The 20,090-nt window shown below is 39.4% G+C and overlaps 1 protein-coding gene and 1 long non-coding RNA gene across 4 annotated transcripts in view; both read left to right on the top strand.

The window, feature by feature from the left end:
- Window positions 1–3,844: 3,844 nt before the first annotated feature.
- Window positions 3,845–20,090, top strand: part of LOC127437139 (uncharacterized) — a 222,433-nt gene continuing 206,187 nt past the window's right edge. The window contains exon 1 of the long non-coding RNA XR_007896527.1: window positions 3,845–4,023. This is a non-coding gene — a long non-coding RNA (uncharacterized LOC127437139). The remainder of the gene's footprint in view (window positions 4,024–20,090) is intronic.
- LOC127437109 (fibulin-1-like) overlaps window positions 14,481–20,090 on the top strand; it is a 64,239-nt gene continuing 58,629 nt past the window's right edge. The window contains exon 1 of one of the 3 annotated variants that reach the window (XM_051691784.1): window positions 14,481–14,678. In XM_051691784.1, coding sequence (XP_051547744.1) covers window positions 14,624–14,678 — 55 coding nt within the window. In that variant the 5' untranslated portion in view covers window positions 14,481–14,623. The remainder of the gene's footprint in view (window positions 14,679–20,090) is intronic. The other 2 variants (XM_051691783.1, XM_051691785.1) reach the window with 2 other exon arrangements.

Raw genomic sequence — 20,090 nt, 5'->3', positions numbered from 1 at the left:
TCAAGGCACCGTACTTTCTGAGGCCTCAAAAACTAATGTTTAAAATTTCCTGGTTTTCCATAAATGAAAAAATTTAGGCCACACTTTATTTTACAGTGTTCATGTTTATGTGTATTTAAATGAGTAATTATTGATCCCAATGCATTAAATGTTCTTACTGTGTAATTATTTTGTGGAGCTGTTTGCACTTACATATTCATGTTGTTATTACTATACTAATTAACTATAATACTATAATATATTATTATTATTTATAATCAAATGTGTATAACATGTACACTCTAAAATAAAGTATTACCAAGATTTACATTAAAAAATGTCTTGGGTCAACTTAGCATTTGGTTAACATTCGGGGTGCCAAAAGACAATTTGGGTTGTGTGAGACGAACCTCAATTGCTACTCAAAAATTACCTATTGAAGTTACTTTAAAAGGGATGACCCCACTGAAAGACATCATATTATTCGTTCACTGGCCTTAACTATCATTATACATTCAGTAGCAGACATTGTGCTCAATATTACTGTAATTGCAAATAAAGTTATTACTCAACTTAAGATGTCAGAATAATCTGTTGAAATTGAAAATACATTAAACTCTACTTCAATGGCTCCTTTAAAAGCTGTCTGAGGGGGTCTGCATTGATTGGGGCCCACTGCTGTTTGACACAGATAAAGCAGGACGGACCCATTCTGAGTTCAAAAGAGTGTTGGAGCCCCCTGAAAGATTACAGCCATTTAAGGTGACCTCTGCAGTGGTAATTTCCCTCTAAAAGCTGCAGTTTGGCTCTGCGCTGGTCCTTGTTAAACTCTAAAGAGAGAATGAGACAGAGAAATAAAGATAGCAGAGCGCTGAGCGCTGAGAGCTTGCAATGTCTGCGCTGTGTGCATAAATTGAGTTTTAGAAGTCTCGAGAAGTCACGTGTGCTAAACAGACGTGAATCTGGTCTCCATTATAGGATGTCTGTAGAAACCCATATAAGGTCATGTTTATTCATGCAAATGCAACACAACGTTTTGTGAAAATTGCCTAGATATTGTAAACAAATGATATTAATAAGTTGAACCCCAAACCTAAACCATGATTTTAATAGGAAAATCACTGTTGTATTCCACGGAAGAAAGAAAACATTGGGTTTGGAAACGAGACAAATGAAGTGTATTCCACGTTATCGACATACAGTATATCAGTCATTCATATCGCATAAATAAATAACGAATGAATAACGAATTATGTTCACCGATGTTTCCTTAAAATAAAGTGTTGGATAGGACGCAAGCTAAAATAAAAATTTTTATCGATTTGAAATTCTGTTTGTTGATTGGTTGCTCTCTGTGGGAATAAAAGTAATTCGTTTTTATATAAGCCAAGTCGTACTATATCTTACGATTTTACCATCTCATACGAATTATTACAAGACTATGTTGGCAAGTAATGGTTTAATAGCTGCCTGATCTCATGAACATTATGTGACCATGGCAAAATTTATGCAAAATGAAATTGCGTGCTTCATTACACATTTGGCTGCAGTTTCCTAGTGAAATGTCCAGCGGGGGGCGCCAAAAGTGAGTGAAATGGTGCCATAATCAGACGAAGTTTTTAATGTGAATGTTAGATGGAGGTTTTAATGAGTTAAACGCACTTCCCTAACCTAAAACTTTAAACTAAACCTAACCAATAGTGTCCTAAAAGCAAATGTTACACAAAAGTCACATTTTCAGAAGCAACCACGTTGTTTTGTGTTGCTTCTATAACACTTTCGTCTAGTGTGTCAGTTTGTGTGCATGGCTGGTCTCGAACCACAGTCTTCCGAGGCTAAAGTACAACACTCTAGCAAGTGAGCTACCATGGAAGATAATCTCACTGGAATAAATGTGTAACTGTCAAAGTATGCGTTATAGTTAAAGTGTTTTGATATCATAACATAGCAGAGTGTGAATAATAGTGTGAAAAATAAGTGTTAATAAATTCATAATCAGCGGCTGTAGTCGTGATTTGTGTGAAAGTGAATAAAATGCACAGTTGTTGTTGTAGCGCCTCTAGTGTTCATTTCACTAGGAAACTGTGACGAAACGTAGAATTCAGCACGTAAATGTCAGTTTGCAAAAATGTAGTTTCAGGAATGTTCATCCTATGAGACTAGGTTGTTTAATACAACCTGTTCCTCATGAATACTAAAATGAAGGCATTAACCTCTCAAATAAATGTAAATGTATATAATTGAAACAATTACTTATAGATTACTATTGCTCATACATCAAAACCTCTAACCCTAAGTGTTAAGCCTTGGTGCGTACTTTAACTCAACATGAATGATATCTTGAATCATGCGACTTGTTGAGAAGAGGTACGCATGCTAAGTGATTTTCCTGCATTTTCCACCTGGTTGACAAAACGGGTGAAAAATCCAGTTGGATCACCCAATACACTGTAGCAACCCACACGACAATGCCCTGGCAACCATTTACAACAACATCCTACCATTATGGCAGTGACTTTTACAAGGGCAAGTCACACTCATGAATTCTTAAAGACCTCGTGAAATCAAAATTAAAGCTTTGCTGCTTTTAGTCCATATATATTAGCTTTCTAAAAGTTGACTAAATGCTGTGTCGTTCCAAACAGATTTTCCAGTAAGAATCACTTAAAAATGTAGTTTTAAATGACTGTTATCACTTTTCAGCCATCTGAAGCTCTCACAGTGGAGGGTAATTGTCTTTGAAGGGAATAGGGCACATGGATGATCACTGCTGAATGGGACACGCCAACGCTGGAATTGGATGCGAGGAAACTCGCTGGAGTTTCTTCATACGTTCAGTACCCGGCTGAAAACTGGCTCTTTCTCTGGCACGAGAAGCATCAGGTGTGTGTTTGTTGTGTTGCTTCGCTGCGATGTAAACTAAAGCCTATTGGCTGTTTTTCAAAAAGCCACGGGCTGTTCATCACTCCCGCCCCAACTTCATGTTTCAGTAGGAAATATAGTCAACAGGCTAAAGAAAACTGTTTTTCAGGGCACTTCAGGGGACTTTAAGCAAATGTAAATATCTAGTTATTATCATTGCTATTATCTGGCGGTAGAACCGCCTGGAGCACGATATAGGCTATATTTTTGGTAATTTTTCCAAGGGCATAGGTTTGGTTTGAAAGTTGGTAGGGACATATTGCAAGCTTTTTTAAATCTATTAGTTTAAAGGTTTGCACCCAAGATACAAATGGAAAACTCTCCAGAGAATGTTTAAAAAAGCCCTTATACAGTAATCACAAATGACTGTGATTGGTGCATCTGTCCTGAACAGCGCTAAGAAAAGTAACAGGTGCCACGTGATAACGCCTTTTATGTGCCGCTTCAGAAGACGTCGGACTATAATTTACACATGAATAATGATACTGAGAATTTTTAATAGTCATTTAAATTAGAATAAAATGATAATATAAAGTTGAAGAGTTTTATAAGTGTTAAAATTGCCCAAATGTTGGCTGGGACAATTTTCTGAAAGTTGGTAGGGACATGCCCCTATTATCCCTACCTAAATCTACGCCTATGCATTTTTCTAACCATGAGATGTATACTTTGTGTACAAAATTGTCCCCCATATATCAAATGAATAATATATATATATATATATATATATATATATATATATATATATATATATATACACACACACTGGCGGCCAAATGTTTGGAATGATGTACAGATTTTGCTGTTTCGGAAGGAAATTGGTACTTTAATTCACCAAAGTGTCATTCAGCTGATCACACAGTATAGTCAGGACATTACTGATGTAAAAAAACACCATCACTATTTGAAAAAGGTCATTTTAGATCAAATCTAGACAGCAGCCATCACTCTAACACCTTATCCTTGAGTAATCATGATAAATTGATCATTTGGTACTAGAAAATCACTTGCCATTATATCAAACACAGTTGAAAGCTATTTGGTTCATTAAATGAAGCTTAACATTGTCTTTGTGTTTGTTTTTGAGTTGCCACAGTATGCAATAGACTGGCATGTCTTAAGGTCAATATTAGGTGAAAAATGGCAAAAAAGAAACAGCTTTCTTTAGAAACCCATCAGTCAATCATTGTTTTGAGGAATGAAGGCTATACAATGCTTGAAAAAGATTTCATCCAAAGGTGTACACTACAGTCTTCAAAGACAAAGGACAACTGGCTCTAACAAGGACAGAAAGAGATGTGGAAGACCAGATGTACAACTAAACAAGAGGATAAGTACATCAGAGTCTCTAGTTTGAGAAATAGACGCCTCACATGTCCTCAGCTGACAGCTTCATTGAATTCTACCCGCTCAACACCAGTTTCATGAACAACAGTAAAGAGAAGACTCAGGGGTGCAGGCCTTATGGGAAGAATTGCAAAGAAAAAGCCACTTTTGAAACAGAAAAACAAAAAGAAAAGGTTAGAGTGGGCAAAGAAACACAGACATTGGACAACAGATAATTGGAAAAGAGTGTTCTGGATCTTAACCCCATTGAGCTTTTGTGGGATCAGCTAGACTGTAAGGTGTGTGAGAAGTGCCCGACAAGACAGCCACATCTATGGCAAGTGCTACAGGAAGTGTGGGGTGAAATGTCACCTGAGTATCTGGACAAACTGACAGCTACACTGTTAAACATTTTCCCGTAAAAAAAACAGTAAAGAACTGGCAGCAGGGTTGCCAGCAAGTTACTGTAAAATTAACAGTATCTTGCTGTAGCTGAAATTTACAGTTTGCTACTGTTTTTGCAAATACAGCATAAAGCTGTTATTTTACTACTTTTACAGTAAAATACTAACAAAAGGATTAGCAGTTAATTACTGTTTATTTGCACTTTTTCACAAGAGGTATATTTGCAGGATTTCACTGTAAACTACAGTAAAAATACACTACATGCTACTCTATAAGCTATTGAGTAATGGACTGCTAGCAAAAAGGACTACAATGTGTTTACTTTTTTTCTAAACCTTGTGATTTAATAAATTATTCCTTAGTCTTGCAATAAAAAATACCATGTTTTAATAGTGTATAAATGTAGCCTTTGAAATAGTGACAAACTTTTGAGACAAATAATACAGCTTCAAAGTGTCTTTTCAAAACGTCTCTCTTTATTTGCAAAACCCCATTCTTGCGAAACATCTGTACAAAATTATAAGGCAATTGGAAAAACAAAGCCCAAAGCTGATTTGGGTAAATAAACTTACATTTCAGCCATATAAATAATAAATACATACTATAACAAATAATAACAAATCTCTGTCTGTCCAAACACTGAACTCTGGACACAAACACTCAGTAAATAACTGAGAAAGTGGCTGAAGGAATGACTAAAACAGTGTGTGTGTGTGTCTGAGAAAGTGTTTGTGTGAGTCTGTGTTTGTGTGTGAGTGCGTGTGTGTGTTGAGTGTTTGTGTGTGTGTGTGAGAGTGTTTGTGTGTGTGAGAGAGTGTTTGTGTGTGTGTGTGTGTGTGTGTATGTGTGTTGAGTGTTTGTGTGAGTTTGTGTGTGTGTGTGTCTGAGAAAGTGTTTGTGTGAGTTTGTGTTTGTGTGAGTTTGTGTTTGTGTGTGAGTGTGTGTGTGTGTGTGTTGAGTGTTTGTGTGTGTGTGTGAGTGTGTTGTGTGTGTGTGTGAGAGTGTTTGTGTGTGTGTGTGTGTGTGTGTGAGAGAGTGTTTGTGTGAGTTTGTGTGTATTGAGTGTGTGTGTGTGAGAGAGTGTTTGTGTGTGTGTGAGAGTGCTTGTGTGAGTTTGTGTGTGTTGAATGTGTGTGAGAGAGTGTTTGTGTGAGTTTGTGTGTGTTGAGTGTGTGTGTGTGTGTGTGTGTGTGTGTGTGTGTGAGACAGAAAGAGAGAGTGTTTATGTGAGTTTGTGTGTGTTGAGTGTGTGTGTGTGTGTGAGATAGTGTTCGTATGTGAGTGTTTGTGTGAGTTTGAGTGAATGTGTGTGTGTGTGAGAGAGAGAGTGTTTATGTGAGTTTGTGTGTGTTGAGTGTGTGTGTGTGTGAGAGAGAGAGTGTTTATGTGAGTTTGTGTGTGTTGAGTGTGTGTGTGTGTGAGATAGTGTTCGTATGTGAGTGTTTGTGTGAGTTTGAGTGAGTGTGTGTGTGTGTGTGTGAGAGAGAGAGAGAGAGTGTTTGTGTGAGTTTGTGTGTGTTGAGTGTGTGTGTGTGAGAGAGAGTATGTTTGTGTGAGTTTGTGTGTTGAGTGTTTGTGTGTGTGTGTGAGTGTTTGTGTGTGTGAGAGAGTGTTTGTGTGTGTGTGAGATAGTGTTAGTATGTGAGTGTTTGTGTGAGTTTGAGTGAGTGTGTGTGTGTGTGTGTGAGAGAGAGAGAGAGTGTTTGTGTGAGTTTGTGTGTGTTGAGTGTGTGTGTGTGTGTGAGTGTTTGTGTGTGTGAGTGTTTGTGTGTGTGAGAGAGTGTTTGTGTGTGTGTGTGTGTGTGAGTCTGTGTGTACTGAGTGTGTGTGTGAGAGAGTGTTTGTGTGTGTGTGAGAGTGCTTGTGTGAGTTTGTGTGTGTTGAGTGTGTGTGTGTTTGTGTGTGTGTGAGAGAGAGAGAGTGTTTATGTGAGTTTGTGTGTGTTGAGTGTGTGTGTGTGTGTGTGAGATAGTGTTCGTATGTGAGTGTTTGTGTGAGTTTGAGTGAGTGTGTGTGTGTGTGTGAGAGAGAGAGAGTGTTTATGTGAGTTTGTGTGTGTTGAGTGTGTGTGTGTGTGAGATAGTGTTCGTATGTGAGTGTTTGTGTGAGTTTGAGTGAATGTGTGTGTGTGTGAGAGAGAGAGTGTTTATGTGAGTTTGTGTGTGTTGAGTGTGTGTGTGTGTGAGAGAGAGAGTGTTTATGTGAGTTTGTGTGTGTTGAGTGTGTGTGTGTGTGAGATAGTGTTCGTATGTGAGTGTTTGTGTGAGTTTGAGTGAGTGTGTGTGTGTGTGTGTGTAGAGAGAGAGAGAGAGAGTGTTTGTGTGAGTTTGTGTGTGTTGAGTGTGTGTGTGTGAGAGAGAGTGTGTTTGTGTGAGTTTGTGTGTTGAGTGTTTGTGTGTGTGTGTGAGTGTTTGTGTGTGTGAGAGAGTGTTTGTGTGTGTGTGAGATAGTGTTAGTATGTGAGTGTTTGTGTGAGTTTGAGTGAGTGTGTGTGTGTGTGTGTGTGAGAGAGAGAGAGTGTTTGTGTGAGTTTGTGTGTGTTGAGTGTGTGTGTGTGAGAGAGAGTGTGTTTGTGTGAGTTTGTGTGTTGAGTGTTTGTGTGTGTGTGTGTGAGTGTTTGTGTGTGTGAGAGAGTGTTTGTGTGTGTGTGTGTGTGTGTGTGTGTGTGAGTCTGTGTGTACTGAGTGTGTGTGTGAGAGAGTGTTTGTGTGTGTGTGAGAGTGCTTGTGTGAGTTTGTGTATGTTGAGTGTGTGTGTGTTTGTGTGTGTGTGAGAGAGAGAGAGTGTTTATGTGAGTTTGTGTGTGTTGAGTGTGTGTGTGTGTGTGTGTGAGATAGTGTTCGTATGTGAGTGTTTGTGTGAGTTTGAGTGAGTGTGTGTGTGTGTGTGAGAGAGAGAGAGTGTTTATGTGAGTTTGTGTGTGTTGAGTGTGTGTGTGTGTGAGATAGTGTTTGTGTGAGTTTGAGTGAGTGTGTGTGTGTGTGTGTGTGTGAGAGAGAGAGAGAGAGAGTGTTTATGTGAGTTTGTGTGTGTTGAGTGAGTGTGTGTGTGTGTGTGTGTGAGATAGTGTTAGTATGTGAGTGTTTGTGTGAGTTTGAGTGAGTGTGTGTGTGTGAATGACTGGGTTCACTGACTTATATAAAGTCCCACTCATAGTCCATTAGTTTCTTTAGTAGACTGGAGACACGAGGGTTGACTGATGTCATTTTTTCTGGGCGACTTTCCCCGTACGCTTTTGACAGGACTTTGCCTCGTCCAGCCTTGGTGACTCTCTCAGTATTTATCCCGGTGAAACGCCTGAAAAACAAATGTGTGTATTCATAATTAGTGTCAGGAGAGCTTTCTTAAAGGAATAGATCACTCAAATATAAAAATTCAATCATCATTTACTCACCTTAATGCCATGCCAGATGTGTATGACTTTCTATCATCATCAGAACACAAACGTCATTTCAGCGTGCTACAGAGACAATGGAACATTATTTAAATAAAATTTGCAATGTTGTTTGAAGGCTGCACTTCGCAGAATAAAAAGAAGTTACGTTCTTATGAATCTCACCCTGTAATATGGAAGATCCGTTTCAGAAATCCAGCTGCACTCGGTCACAGTTACAGTTGGTTTCCCACTGAAACAAGTGTTTAAAAAGTTAGATACAATTCCAGTACCACCAATGTTTTCAGATTAAAAGAGAAGGAATATCATGCATCCCTGCATAAAACTTAACATTATCAGCTGTACAGCTGCGTTGTATACTTCGACTTCGTCGTAAGTAGACTGTAGAAAGTATTGTCACCAATGGTTTCTACAACCTATTTAAGCTTACAATGCTTTTGCGATCTGCAGCCCAGATCTGAACGTTAAAGTTGTTAACGTTATCTGACCACACTGACCGCTTGAGTGAGGTGTTTCTGCACTGTTTTGTGTGTCAGCTCAGACTCCAATCTCAAATCTGACATGCAAATTAACCCAAATCCAGTGCATTATTCAACCTGACAACAAATCACTTAAAGAAAACAATTTTAGTAAAAGAAACAAAGATCTTGGGCTTAAAGACAGAAATATAACGTTACAAACAGCTTATTTAGTTGATATTGGGATCTGATGGCAGGTAGGCTACCAAAATCATTATCACAGCACAATATGAGTTGAACATAAATGTAATGTTTTATGGCTATGCTATAAAGCAAAGCAAAAGGGTACTCACCTATTAATTCAGAAGATGAAGATGGGTGAAAAAAATCACCCCTTATACACGTGTGGGCTCACTGTAGTCTTGTGTTCCCAAAATACAATGCAAAAAATACTGTAAAGTACTGTTTTCTTTCCTTTGAGCAATCAATACTGTAAAATACCGTAATATTACATCTAAGTCATTTAACCAACCAAAATTAACAGTAATGTACTGCATTTAAAAATAACAGGATTATACTGCTGATATTTTGAAGTAAATTAATAGCAATTTTTAAGAGTGTAGAATAACAAGGATCTGCAAAGCCGTCATTGATGCACATGGAGGATTTTCTGATGAGAACTCTTTGAAGTAGTTCAAATTGTAATAGTAATTTTTCCTGACTATATATTGTGATCAGTTGAATGCCACTTTGGTATGTGTATATATATGTGTGTGTGTGTGTGTGTGTGTGTGTGTAGTCATTATTATTAGCTTTATATAAGAAAAGTCTATAATATATCTTCATTTAGACTGCTAAAGTGTATGACTGTGTGTGTGTGTGTGTGAGCAGTTCTCCAGCTGCGCTCATGTGGCTTTGATTATTGGTTGCTCTGCCCAGGGGAGCCTGATTGAAACTCCAGACTCTGGCCTGCCAGAAAACTGTTTATTATGTCGTCTGGCAATTATTTTACTCATGCTTTCTAATTTCAGGAAATTAGATTTGTGTGTGGGGTAGACACGGAGTGAGAGAGAAAAGCATGAGTATGTGTGTGTGTGTGTGTGTGCAATGCATGAGGAACCAACTTTTAAAATATCTTTTGTTGTTGACAACAAAGGCTGTGCATTCAATCAAACTTGTTTTTTTACTGGATAATATGGCTAATAATAATACAATATTTGGCCCAGTATTTGTTTCATATACAGTATGCTGTTAAATCACAAATTTATGTTGTTTATGCTTTTACAAAATTGTCAACATAATATTTTTGCATATTGTCGGACTTGTGCAGTTCATGGCTATATTATTTAAATTTTTTGTTCACATTTGTACAATAAACAATTTTGGTATTGTGTTGGGTCGCCACTTGATGTCAGTAATGAGTGAATTTACATGCACATTCTTACACCGATAAGCCGACAATGTGTGTGGTAATGTAAACGCCTTAAGTGACTTTTCTTAGTCGGGGTACGGTCATAAACAGCGTAAGAAAAAAGATCCACACGGGTAGATTTTTGCACATTACCCAATGTTGCATTGCATGTAAACACCTTTACTGGCATTCTTACCAGCTTATCCAATGTACGCAGGTGCTGTGCGCTGTTTACGTTTTGACGTCAAAAGCAAAGAATAACGTGATTATTTTAAAACTCATGGTAAAGCGGTTTTCTTCCTTTGAAGGATTTTTTTAGACAAGCAGATTTTTGGGAGTAATCAGAGTATTGCTGTGCATGTAAACGGGCTTATTAAAATGTAATAAAACTGAGTTTACATGAGATTTTAAAACATTTTAAATCAATGCCACTCGGGCACATTGGATAAGGTTGTAAAACGCTGTTAAAGGTGTTTACATGCAACGTGCTCCAAAAAAAAGGCTGGGAGCTCCAAACTGCCAGTAAAGATATACAGAGCCCTTAACCTAACCATTTCCCTAACCCCAGCTAACCCTAACCATGTGTGTAAGTGTCGCCCTATTTTGGAGCTCAGCCAAGCGCTTCTGGAGTAACTCTGGGACAGGCTTTTTTCTTGAGTAACCCCGCCCCCTTATGGAATTACCCTGCACTCTTTTGGAGATTTTGCCCCATTTGGAGATCTCTGGGCGGCAGCAATACTTACAAAAAATCGATGTGTGCCAAACGGTTTATGCTTAAACCATTTATGACCATGCCGCGATAAAGGAAAGCCATTCAAGGGGTTTACATGACAACACACGTTTTTAACTTTGTTTAGCATAATTGATGTAAGAACGTGTATGCAAACACGGCTCCGGAGGCAAAACCAGTTGTGAAGCACAGCAATAGAAGACAAAATTATGATTGTTGTATCCCGTGCAATGAAAGATCACAAATCTATTTTCCAACCTCCTCGATGAAATTGTCAACAAACTGTAAGAAGCTTATAAAAAAGTCTCCATGCCTCATAAATGCTTCCCCAAAGTCAACGGTTTGGGTTACTGTCTAGAACGATCCTCCGCACGTCTGTGAATCTTCTGTTGGGCCATTTGGTGGAATGAAACCAGAGGTTTACCACAGAGACGTCTGGAAAAATCGAAGAAAATCAATCAGTCACGATTTCAGCAGCCTGATTTACTGCACAAAAGCCTGCATGTGAATTATCCAGAATATTGGGGCTGCATGGACCGATTTCATTCTTGAGATTTCAGAGCATAACATTTCAAACCAACAGTTTGTTGAAATATTTTGTATGTCTGCAGATCAACTGATACTGATACTCTCCAGACGGACTGGGAGGGAAACCAAACCCTCTGTTGATGTTATGACAGAAATGCCTATTATATTTAACCTGTCTGTTAATCAAACTAATCAAGATAAACTGTAATATGACATATCTGAAAACCTACCCTGATAGCACACTACATTACCCAGATGTCTGTTTGATGTGTGTGTTTACATCTGGAAGACATTTTGGTAACACTTTATTTTGATGGTCCCTCTACAGATACTCAACTAACTATAAGTGACTTATCAACTGACTTGCTATAGCTATAAACAGTGTTTCAACAAACATTAAGTAGACTTTCAGTAGCCTGTATATAGATCTTTACTAATGATCTACTTACATTATTGTTGAGAACATCATTTCATTAAAATTGTTGGACAAACAATGACTTCTGTACATTTATATTTCTTTTACATACAGTCTATGTGCTGGTTGCAATGTGGTGCTACTATCCCTGTGTGTTATTATCAGTATTGGTATTTACCATCTGTTGATAGTCTGTTTCAAAAAAGGAGACATGTAGCCATCAGTTAACCATATTCCTTATATGTTCACTTTATTTTGATGGTCCCTAGGTAACTATAGATGAACAGTTGATACTACCTTAAAGTAAAGTGACTCAGTACTGATAGGAAGTTCATATGCAACAAACAGTCAGTAGAGCATTTCCAAAAAACCTTTAGGTAACTAAAGGTGAAATAAGAAAATGAGCAGGTAAGTGTGATGCTCCTGTTCTACCCACTCCGTACGGGACTCGAACCAGTGTCTCTGGCATGGGAGGCGGTTGCGCTAACAAGGAGGCTAAAGGCTTCAGTCTCTAATGCACCTCTTGAGATCAGGAGAGTGAGGTTTATACACATTGCACAGCTATCTATCAGCTGACCACCATTACACTCACCCCCCTAAACCTCACTCCCATCCGGGTCATGTCACCATTGTGATGCTCCTGTTTTACCCGCTCTGTACGGGACTCAAACTGGCGTCTCCGGCATGGGAGGCGGGTGCGCTAACAAGGAGGCTAAAGGTTACAGCATCTAGCGTCAGTCGCTAGTGCACCTTTTGAGATCAGGAGAGTAAGGTTTATACACCTTGCACAGCTATCTACCGTTACATTCACCCCCCTAAACCTCACTCCCATCCGGGTCACGACACCATTGTGATGCTCCTGCTCTACCCACTCTGTACAGGACTCGAACTGGCATCTCTGGCATGGGAGGCGGGTGCGCTAACAAGGAGGCTAAACGCTACAGCCTCTAATGCACCTCTTGAGATCAGGAGAGTGAGGTTTATACACATTGCACAGCTATCTATCAGCTGGCCACCATTACACTCACCCCCCTAAACCTCACTCCCATCCGGGTCACGACACCATTGTGACGCTCCTGTTTTACCCGCTCTGTACGGGACTCGAACTGGCGTTTCTGGCATGGGAGGCGGGTGCGCTAACAAGGAGGCTAAAGGTTACAGCCTCTAGCGTCAGTCGCTAGTGCACCTCTTGAGATCAGGAGAGTGAGGTTTATATACTTAGCACAGCTATCTACCGTTACATTCACCCCCCTAAACCTCACTCCCATCCGGGTCACGGCACCATTGTGATGCTCCTGCTCTACCCACTCTGTACGGGACTCGAACTGGCATCTCCGGCATGGGAGGCAGGTGCGCTAACAAGAAGGCTAAAGGCTTCAGTCTCTAATGCACCTCTTGAGGTCAGGAAAGTGAGGTTTATACACATTGCACAGCTATCTATCAGCTGACCACCATTACACTCACCCCCCCTAAACCTCACTCCCATCCGGGTCACGGCACCATTGTGACGTTCCTGTTTTACCCGCTCCGTACTGGACTCGAACCAGTGTCTCCGGCATGGGAGGCAGGTGCACTAACAAGGAAGCTAAAGGCTCTAGTGTCAGTCGCAGGTGCACCTCTTGAGATCAGGAGAGTGAAGTTTATACACATTGCACAGCTATCTATCAGCTGGCCACCGTTACACTCACCCCCCTAAACCTCACTCCCATCCGGCACCATTGTGACGCTCCTGTTCTACCCACTCTGTACGAGACTCGAACCAGCGTCTCCGGCATGGGAGGCGGGTGCGCTAACAAGAAGGCTAAAGGCTACAGCCTCTAGCGCCAGTCACTAGTGCACCTCTTGAGGTCAGGAGAGTGAGGTTTATACACATTGCACAGCTATATATCAGCTGGCTACCATTACACTCACCCCCCTAAACCTCACTCCCATCCGGGTCATGGCACTATTGTGATGCTCCTGTTCTACCTGCTCTGTACGGGACTCGAACCAGCGTCTCCAGCATGGGAGGCGGGTGCACTAACAAGAAGGCTAAAGGCTACAGCCTCTAGCGCCAGTTGCTAGTGCACCTCTTCAGGTCAGGAGAGTGAGGTTTATACACATTGCACAGCTATCAATCAGCTGGCCACCGTTACATAAGCAAAGAAATGCAAGTAGATCATTAATAAAGATCTATATACAGGCTACAGAAAGTCTACTGAATGTTTGTTGAAACACTGTTTACTAGCTGAATATCTGTAGGGGGACCATCAAAATAAAGTGTTAACCGTATTTTGTTTGACGTGTATAAGAAGTTTCCTGTCTGATGTCTATAAGACGTTCAGCAGATGTCTTCGAGACGTTTATGATTTAGCATGTTTGTAAATCTGATCTTTTTAAGATGTTTAGCAGATTTTAAATTGAATGCGAGGCTTTTCAGATGAAAATATCTAAAGCAGACATCTCGGAGATGTTTGTGTGCTATATGGGCAATTAAGTATCTGTAACGTGTAGGGCTAACTCATATTAAACTATATTAAGCACTTCATGCATCATAGATCATATTAATGCCGCATGTTGCAATGAAACAGTAGTGGCAAGTTAAGGCTATGTACAGTACAGGATATCTGCAGGGTATTCATACCAAATACTAAGACATTTTTCAACTATTTTCCCCCAACTTCACTCAAATATAGGCTACTGATCATATACTTTGTACTGCAAAATGTGTGTTAAATGCAAAATAGATGCATTTTCATGGTCTCAGGCTTATAGACCCCCAACTGTTTATATGTTAATTAATCGTTGTTTGTTTCGTTATGACTTCATCTGATAAGGGACGTTCGTAGGGGCCAAGAAAAAAAAAAGAAGAAAAAAAGAGGCTTGCGTCTTTGTGACTGCGCGCGTGTCCGGCCCCCAGAGCGCGCGCATTGGAGACGCGCTCATTAAAACCTACAATCATCGGTCCCTCACAGCTCATTTAACCAGTCTGCCTCCTCTCGAAGAGCTTTACCGTCACTCACTGTTAAAGTCCGCTCGCCAGAGAACCTTTAACGCGTCGGGAGAGTTTGGATAAATGGGTCCCTTCTGTATTGTGCTTTTCTCTTTGTGCGGGGTCCTGCAGGCACAAGGTGAGTTTAACACCATCTCTGAATCCACGTCAGTGTTGCACTTTTACAGCATTTATTTAGCGTTTGTATGCGATAATTCACTGCAGAACAGCATCTTCTGAATGAAACAATATGGTGATCATTTACATCTCACTTCTGCTCTGTGTACGCATGTGCGCACGCATAGTTTGTGTCTTTTCGTATTTCATAGATCTAATTCTATCATGTATTTATTCCTGAAACTGTGCATAAAGATGTTGAAACCTGTCTAGAATGGAAAATAAGATAAAATGGTATAGTTCAGTAAACAGTCACTTGCAAATCTCTTAATGAAAATAAAAAGTGTAGCATATTTATTGCAAATTAAGTCACTGTTCTCTTAAGGATAGGTATTGTGTAGTATAGGTATGGCATGGTATAGCTACTGTTATATGTAAAGTATAGGACAACACCAGAGTCAAAATTTAAGGGAGGCTCAGGGCAAAAATGCCAATGAAAGTGACAAAAATGGCCCAAACATTCTGCCCCCATTAATTAATTCCTCTATTTAAGCCTATTTATACATATTAATGCATAAAATATGTGTTGATTGAATTGTATGAGGTAATAAATGATCAATTTAATTATTCATACAGACAATTTATGTTAATTGGTTGGTTCAATTCACCTTAAATAAAATGGTATAAAATGCTCTTAAAAATCAAATCCTGGGGGCAAATATTGCCACTTAGTGGAAAGTTCATTTCTGACCCTGTGTAATACAATATAGAATAGGTTATTTCAGTTGAGTATAGTATAGCTTAAGGCAGAGGCTATTTTCACTATGTGTAAAAAGCAACAAAAACATCTTAGATGCTATTTCCACTCTAGTGCAAATAGTGGCAGATACTCTTACACCCCTGTTTAAATATTAACATACAGTATAGTAGGATCACTGCAGCACTGCACCCTACACCAACCCGTACCCCTACCCGTACCCCTACCCCTACCTTACAAAAATTAATCATGGTTTTACTACAGTAACCATAGTATCACCATGATATTTTTCTAGTAAAATCATAATAACCACAAAATTAAACATGGTGACTATTAACTACTATTAACAACATGTTACTGTAGTAACACCGTGGTTAGTACATCAGAACTATACAGTTTCCACCAAAACACATGGTTACTACAATGTTACTACAGTAAAACCATGGTTAATTTTATCCAGATCAAATCCTTCTCTCAACTCCCCGACCTTCACTGTGACCAAATCACTGCGAGGAATCTCTTTTATTTATTACTACAAGTAGTATTATAGGAAATATTAAGAGTAGAGACATGGGGAAAAAGTATGTCAAGGGGTGGGATTCAAACCTGGATCTCCAGCGTGACAACACATACACATACCGTACCATCATTACACCCAGAGCTACTACAGCTGCACATGGGACCGCAGTTTGTCGTAAAAATCCTGTATGTAAACCAGACTACTGGAGCGCAAATAGTCACTTAGTTATCCAATCTCTTAATCCACTAAATGTCTAACCTGTTAACCAGTTTAATGTATCTTGCCCTGATTCATTTGATTAGCAGTTGACCCCAAATAAATCTGTCGTGGATGTCTTGAGTTTGGTCTGAGCAGTGGTGGGCGGAGTCAGTGTAAACAGCCTCTGCCAACAAGATGGGCTACATGCACTTAGTGCAAAATTGTTTAATGTAGTAAATAAAGTTACTTGCAGATATCTTAATGAAAGAGTATACTGTAATATATATGTATAGCAAATTAAATCACTTGCTGATCTCTGATTAAAAAAAAACAAAACAAAAAAACGATAATGTCAGGTATAGTGTATAGAAAAGTAATATGGTATACTGTAGTATAGTACTGTATAGTATAGGATATTCCAGTATATGTATAGTAAATTAAATCACTTACTAATCTGTTAATAAATAGGCTGTACTCCCAAAACTACAATATATTTTATTCCGAATAGGGTGAAGGTAGTATGAATATTCAGATGAAGTGGGCTTGGTCAATAATGACGAGAGTTTGTGGTAGCCAATGAGGTTCTACAATACAAGATACAGCCCCCAACATGTGTTCAGCCCCTGATACAAACCATGTGCTCAGATGTCAAACTGTGAATCTGTGGAGGTTTTTCTTTAAATCTGACCTGGAATCAGTAGGAAAACAATGGCCAGACATCAGGGCAGAGATAGTGTGGCATGGCCAAAAAGCCCCCCATTGATTTCTAGAAGGTGATTTATGCTTTAACACCCAGGCCGGGGTCACCAAGGCATGAGACCACTCACATAAAGCCAATTTTCACAGTGTGTGTGGGGCGTTTTCTCAGGTGAGGTAACAGAGTGCAAAAGTGACCGCCCACTTTTTTCCAAGGTGTTGGTTCTGCAAGTATCTTTCAAACAAGTCTTCAATAAACAATTCTAAGCCTTGAACCAAACCAAGGCTGGTTTCAACCATTGTGAATGGCTGAAAGGAATATTCCGGGTTCAATACGCGTTAAGTTCAATAGACCACTTTTGTGGCATAATGTTGATTACAAAAAAAAAAAAAAAATGTCAACTGATCTCTCGTTTATTTAAAACAAGCTAATTTTGAGGTCACAGTGAATGGAGCCAATCCATAAAAGCTAAAATACTCACCATTTCAAATGTATAGCCACAAGACGTAAACATTGTAAGTATTAAAATGCTTAGTGTCATAAAATATTTTACAACTTTGTTGTCTTGACAACATCATGCCTGTAATGCCAGTAAATCCCTAATTTAATTACACTAAAATCATGTTAATGTGCATATTGTTTATATGCAATATATGCAATGTAATAATTACACAATCAAGTCAAATTAACTATAAGCGTTTGTTCATTATAGCTGTTTTCTCATTAAAAAAAAAAAAGAGTCATGGGGGGCCTGGGTAGCTCAGCGAGTATTGATGCTGACTATCACCCCTGGAGTCGCGAGTTCAAATCCAGGGCGTGCTGAGTGACTCCAGCCAGGTCTCCTAAGCAACCAAATTTGCCCGGTTGCTAGGGAGGGTAGAGTCATATGGGGTAATCTCCTCGTGGTCGCTATAATGTGGTTCTCAATCTCGGTGGGGTGTGTGGTGAGTTGTGTGTGGATGCCACGGAGAATAGTGTGAAGCCTCCACATGCGCTATGTCTCCACAGTAATGTGCTCAACAAGCCACGTGAAAAGATGCGCGGATTGACGGTCTCAGACGTGGAGGCAACTGAGATTCGTCCTCCGCCACCCGGATTGAGGCGAGTCACTACACCACCACGAGGACTTAGAGCGCACTGAGAATTGGGCATTCCAAATTGGGGGAGAAAAAAAAATGAATTGCCATATAATAAAAACAAAAACAAAAAAACGGCTAAACTGTAATTTGCCACATATCTTTTCGTTCACAAAGAAATCTTGAAATATTCTCCAGAAGACTGCAATGCAGGGCTGTTTTAATGTGATCCTGAAGTGTGAAGCTTCTCACTGCGGGCAAGCGAGACGGGAATAATGCAGACTTCTTTTGCCAGTGTGCGGGATATATATATATACACACACACATACACACACAGTATATACATATTGATTTAAAGTCGATGATTATAAGTATAGAAACCATACATTTTAAGTGTATTGCGAAACATCGAGAAACATTTTTAAGTTTGAGGGTTTAGGAAGACTGAATCAATTTATGTTATTCGTAGTGCTTCATATACCTTCAATTAGAGAGTTATAGGGGGCCCCCTTGTGGCCTGAGAGGGAAGGGAGAATGTAACTGCAAGAAGAGAGAGTTGTAGCTAGATGTGACAAAGTGTTTTTCATCATCATGAAGCGCATATACATGTCAGGTTCCATGGGTGATGGGGGGGGGGGAGTAAGATTTCGCTAAGGGCCCCCATATGCTCAGAAACGACCCTGATGGGAGTGGGCAGTCGCTGCAGAGTTCTTTTGTTGCAATATGTTTGGTGTGATTCTCCAGTTGGTGCACCTTAAAAAATTAAGTTGAAAAAACACAGAATGATGACTTGAAGAAATGCTCACATGCTTCAGCTCTGTCTTGAAAGGTGACAGTTACTGAATTATTGTTGAGTTACTGTTAAAAAATCAGTTTCTCTAGAGAGAAAATAAATGGGATTTTTACTTACAGAACTTGACTGTTGCAGTCTATAGAAAACAAGAGGTCACAGGTCACTCTAAGGAACAGTATAATTTCTAGAGGTCTTTTTTCTGAACTGTAGGTGACTTGTGAAAAACTGAAGATATTCATTCTTCACACATTCATGTCATTCAAGTGGCTCGTAGACGCAGGTCATAAATTCAGAGCGAACTAACTGGATCTGTTTTAATCGCGTCAAACTAACCCGGTCAGTTTACCTGCCTAGTAACATGTGAGTGGTGACGTAGTGGACTAAAGCACTGAACTGGTAAACAAAAGGTTGTTGGTTCAAATCCCACAGCCACCACCATTGTGTCCTTGAGCAAGGCACTTAACTCCAGATTGCTCCAGGGGGATTGTCCCTGTAATAAGTGCACTGTAAGTCGTTTTGGATAAAAGTGCTAGAATGTATGACAAGAGTGCTAGAATAAAGGTAGCAGAGATTTATTTTTGCAAGTGGGTGTCTGATGTTTTTTGATGTTTAAGGCAATCAGCCAGGGGAGAAGGACATAGTTTTGGGAGAGCTGTTTTGTTTTATTCTATTCAGCTGTCTCTCTATCATAGTCAAAGAGTCAAAACATCTTTACTGTCATGATTGTCTTATTGAAAAAATTGCCAAAGCATATAAAGTGCTTACTGTACCTCAACTGACAATACAGACTATTAATAATGAGAAATAAATGCAGAAATGAAGGATATGACGGGGGAAAATTAAATAAAGACAGAGGCATAACAATTATATATAAAATAAACCTGGATAAACCCCAAGGGGGGTGCTCGTTCAAGTAATAAGAAAATTCTTGCAAATTTAAAGGATAAAAAAAAACTGTGCTCATGTGGAGAAATTACTGCAAATAAACCCAATTTGGCATTTGGATCTCTGCACAAGCCTGAAGGAGAAAAATCCAGAACATCTCATCTGCCAAAGATATGTCATGTTTTGGCAGATGAAGAAAACCACAATGAAATTAATGATCCAACTGAGTCCTGTTGCGTCGGCTGATGGTTGTTTGGAAATGTTGAAGAGAGGCAGACGTGATTAATGGAGTTGACTAGATGCCCATCAACAAATTCAGCTACTTCACCAACCAGATGCACAACTTTATTCAGCATGATGGAAAAATGCTTGTGGGGGAAAAAAATTAAGAGAGAACCAAAACTTAATAAAGATACAGACCTTTGTCAGACCAACAACAGTATTGTACAGCCAAACTTTTGACTATAAACAAAGTCTAGACTTCATTGTCAGTTTGTTGGAAGTCCTG

This window comes from Myxocyprinus asiaticus, chromosome 48 (assembly GCF_019703515.2).
Source record: "Myxocyprinus asiaticus isolate MX2 ecotype Aquarium Trade chromosome 48, UBuf_Myxa_2, whole genome shotgun sequence".
In the NCBI taxonomy this organism is placed as follows: Eukaryota; Metazoa; Chordata; class Actinopteri; order Cypriniformes; family Catostomidae; genus Myxocyprinus; species Myxocyprinus asiaticus.
Note: the sequence above shows the minus strand (reverse complement) of the source record. Positions and strands in the feature narration are given on the sequence as shown.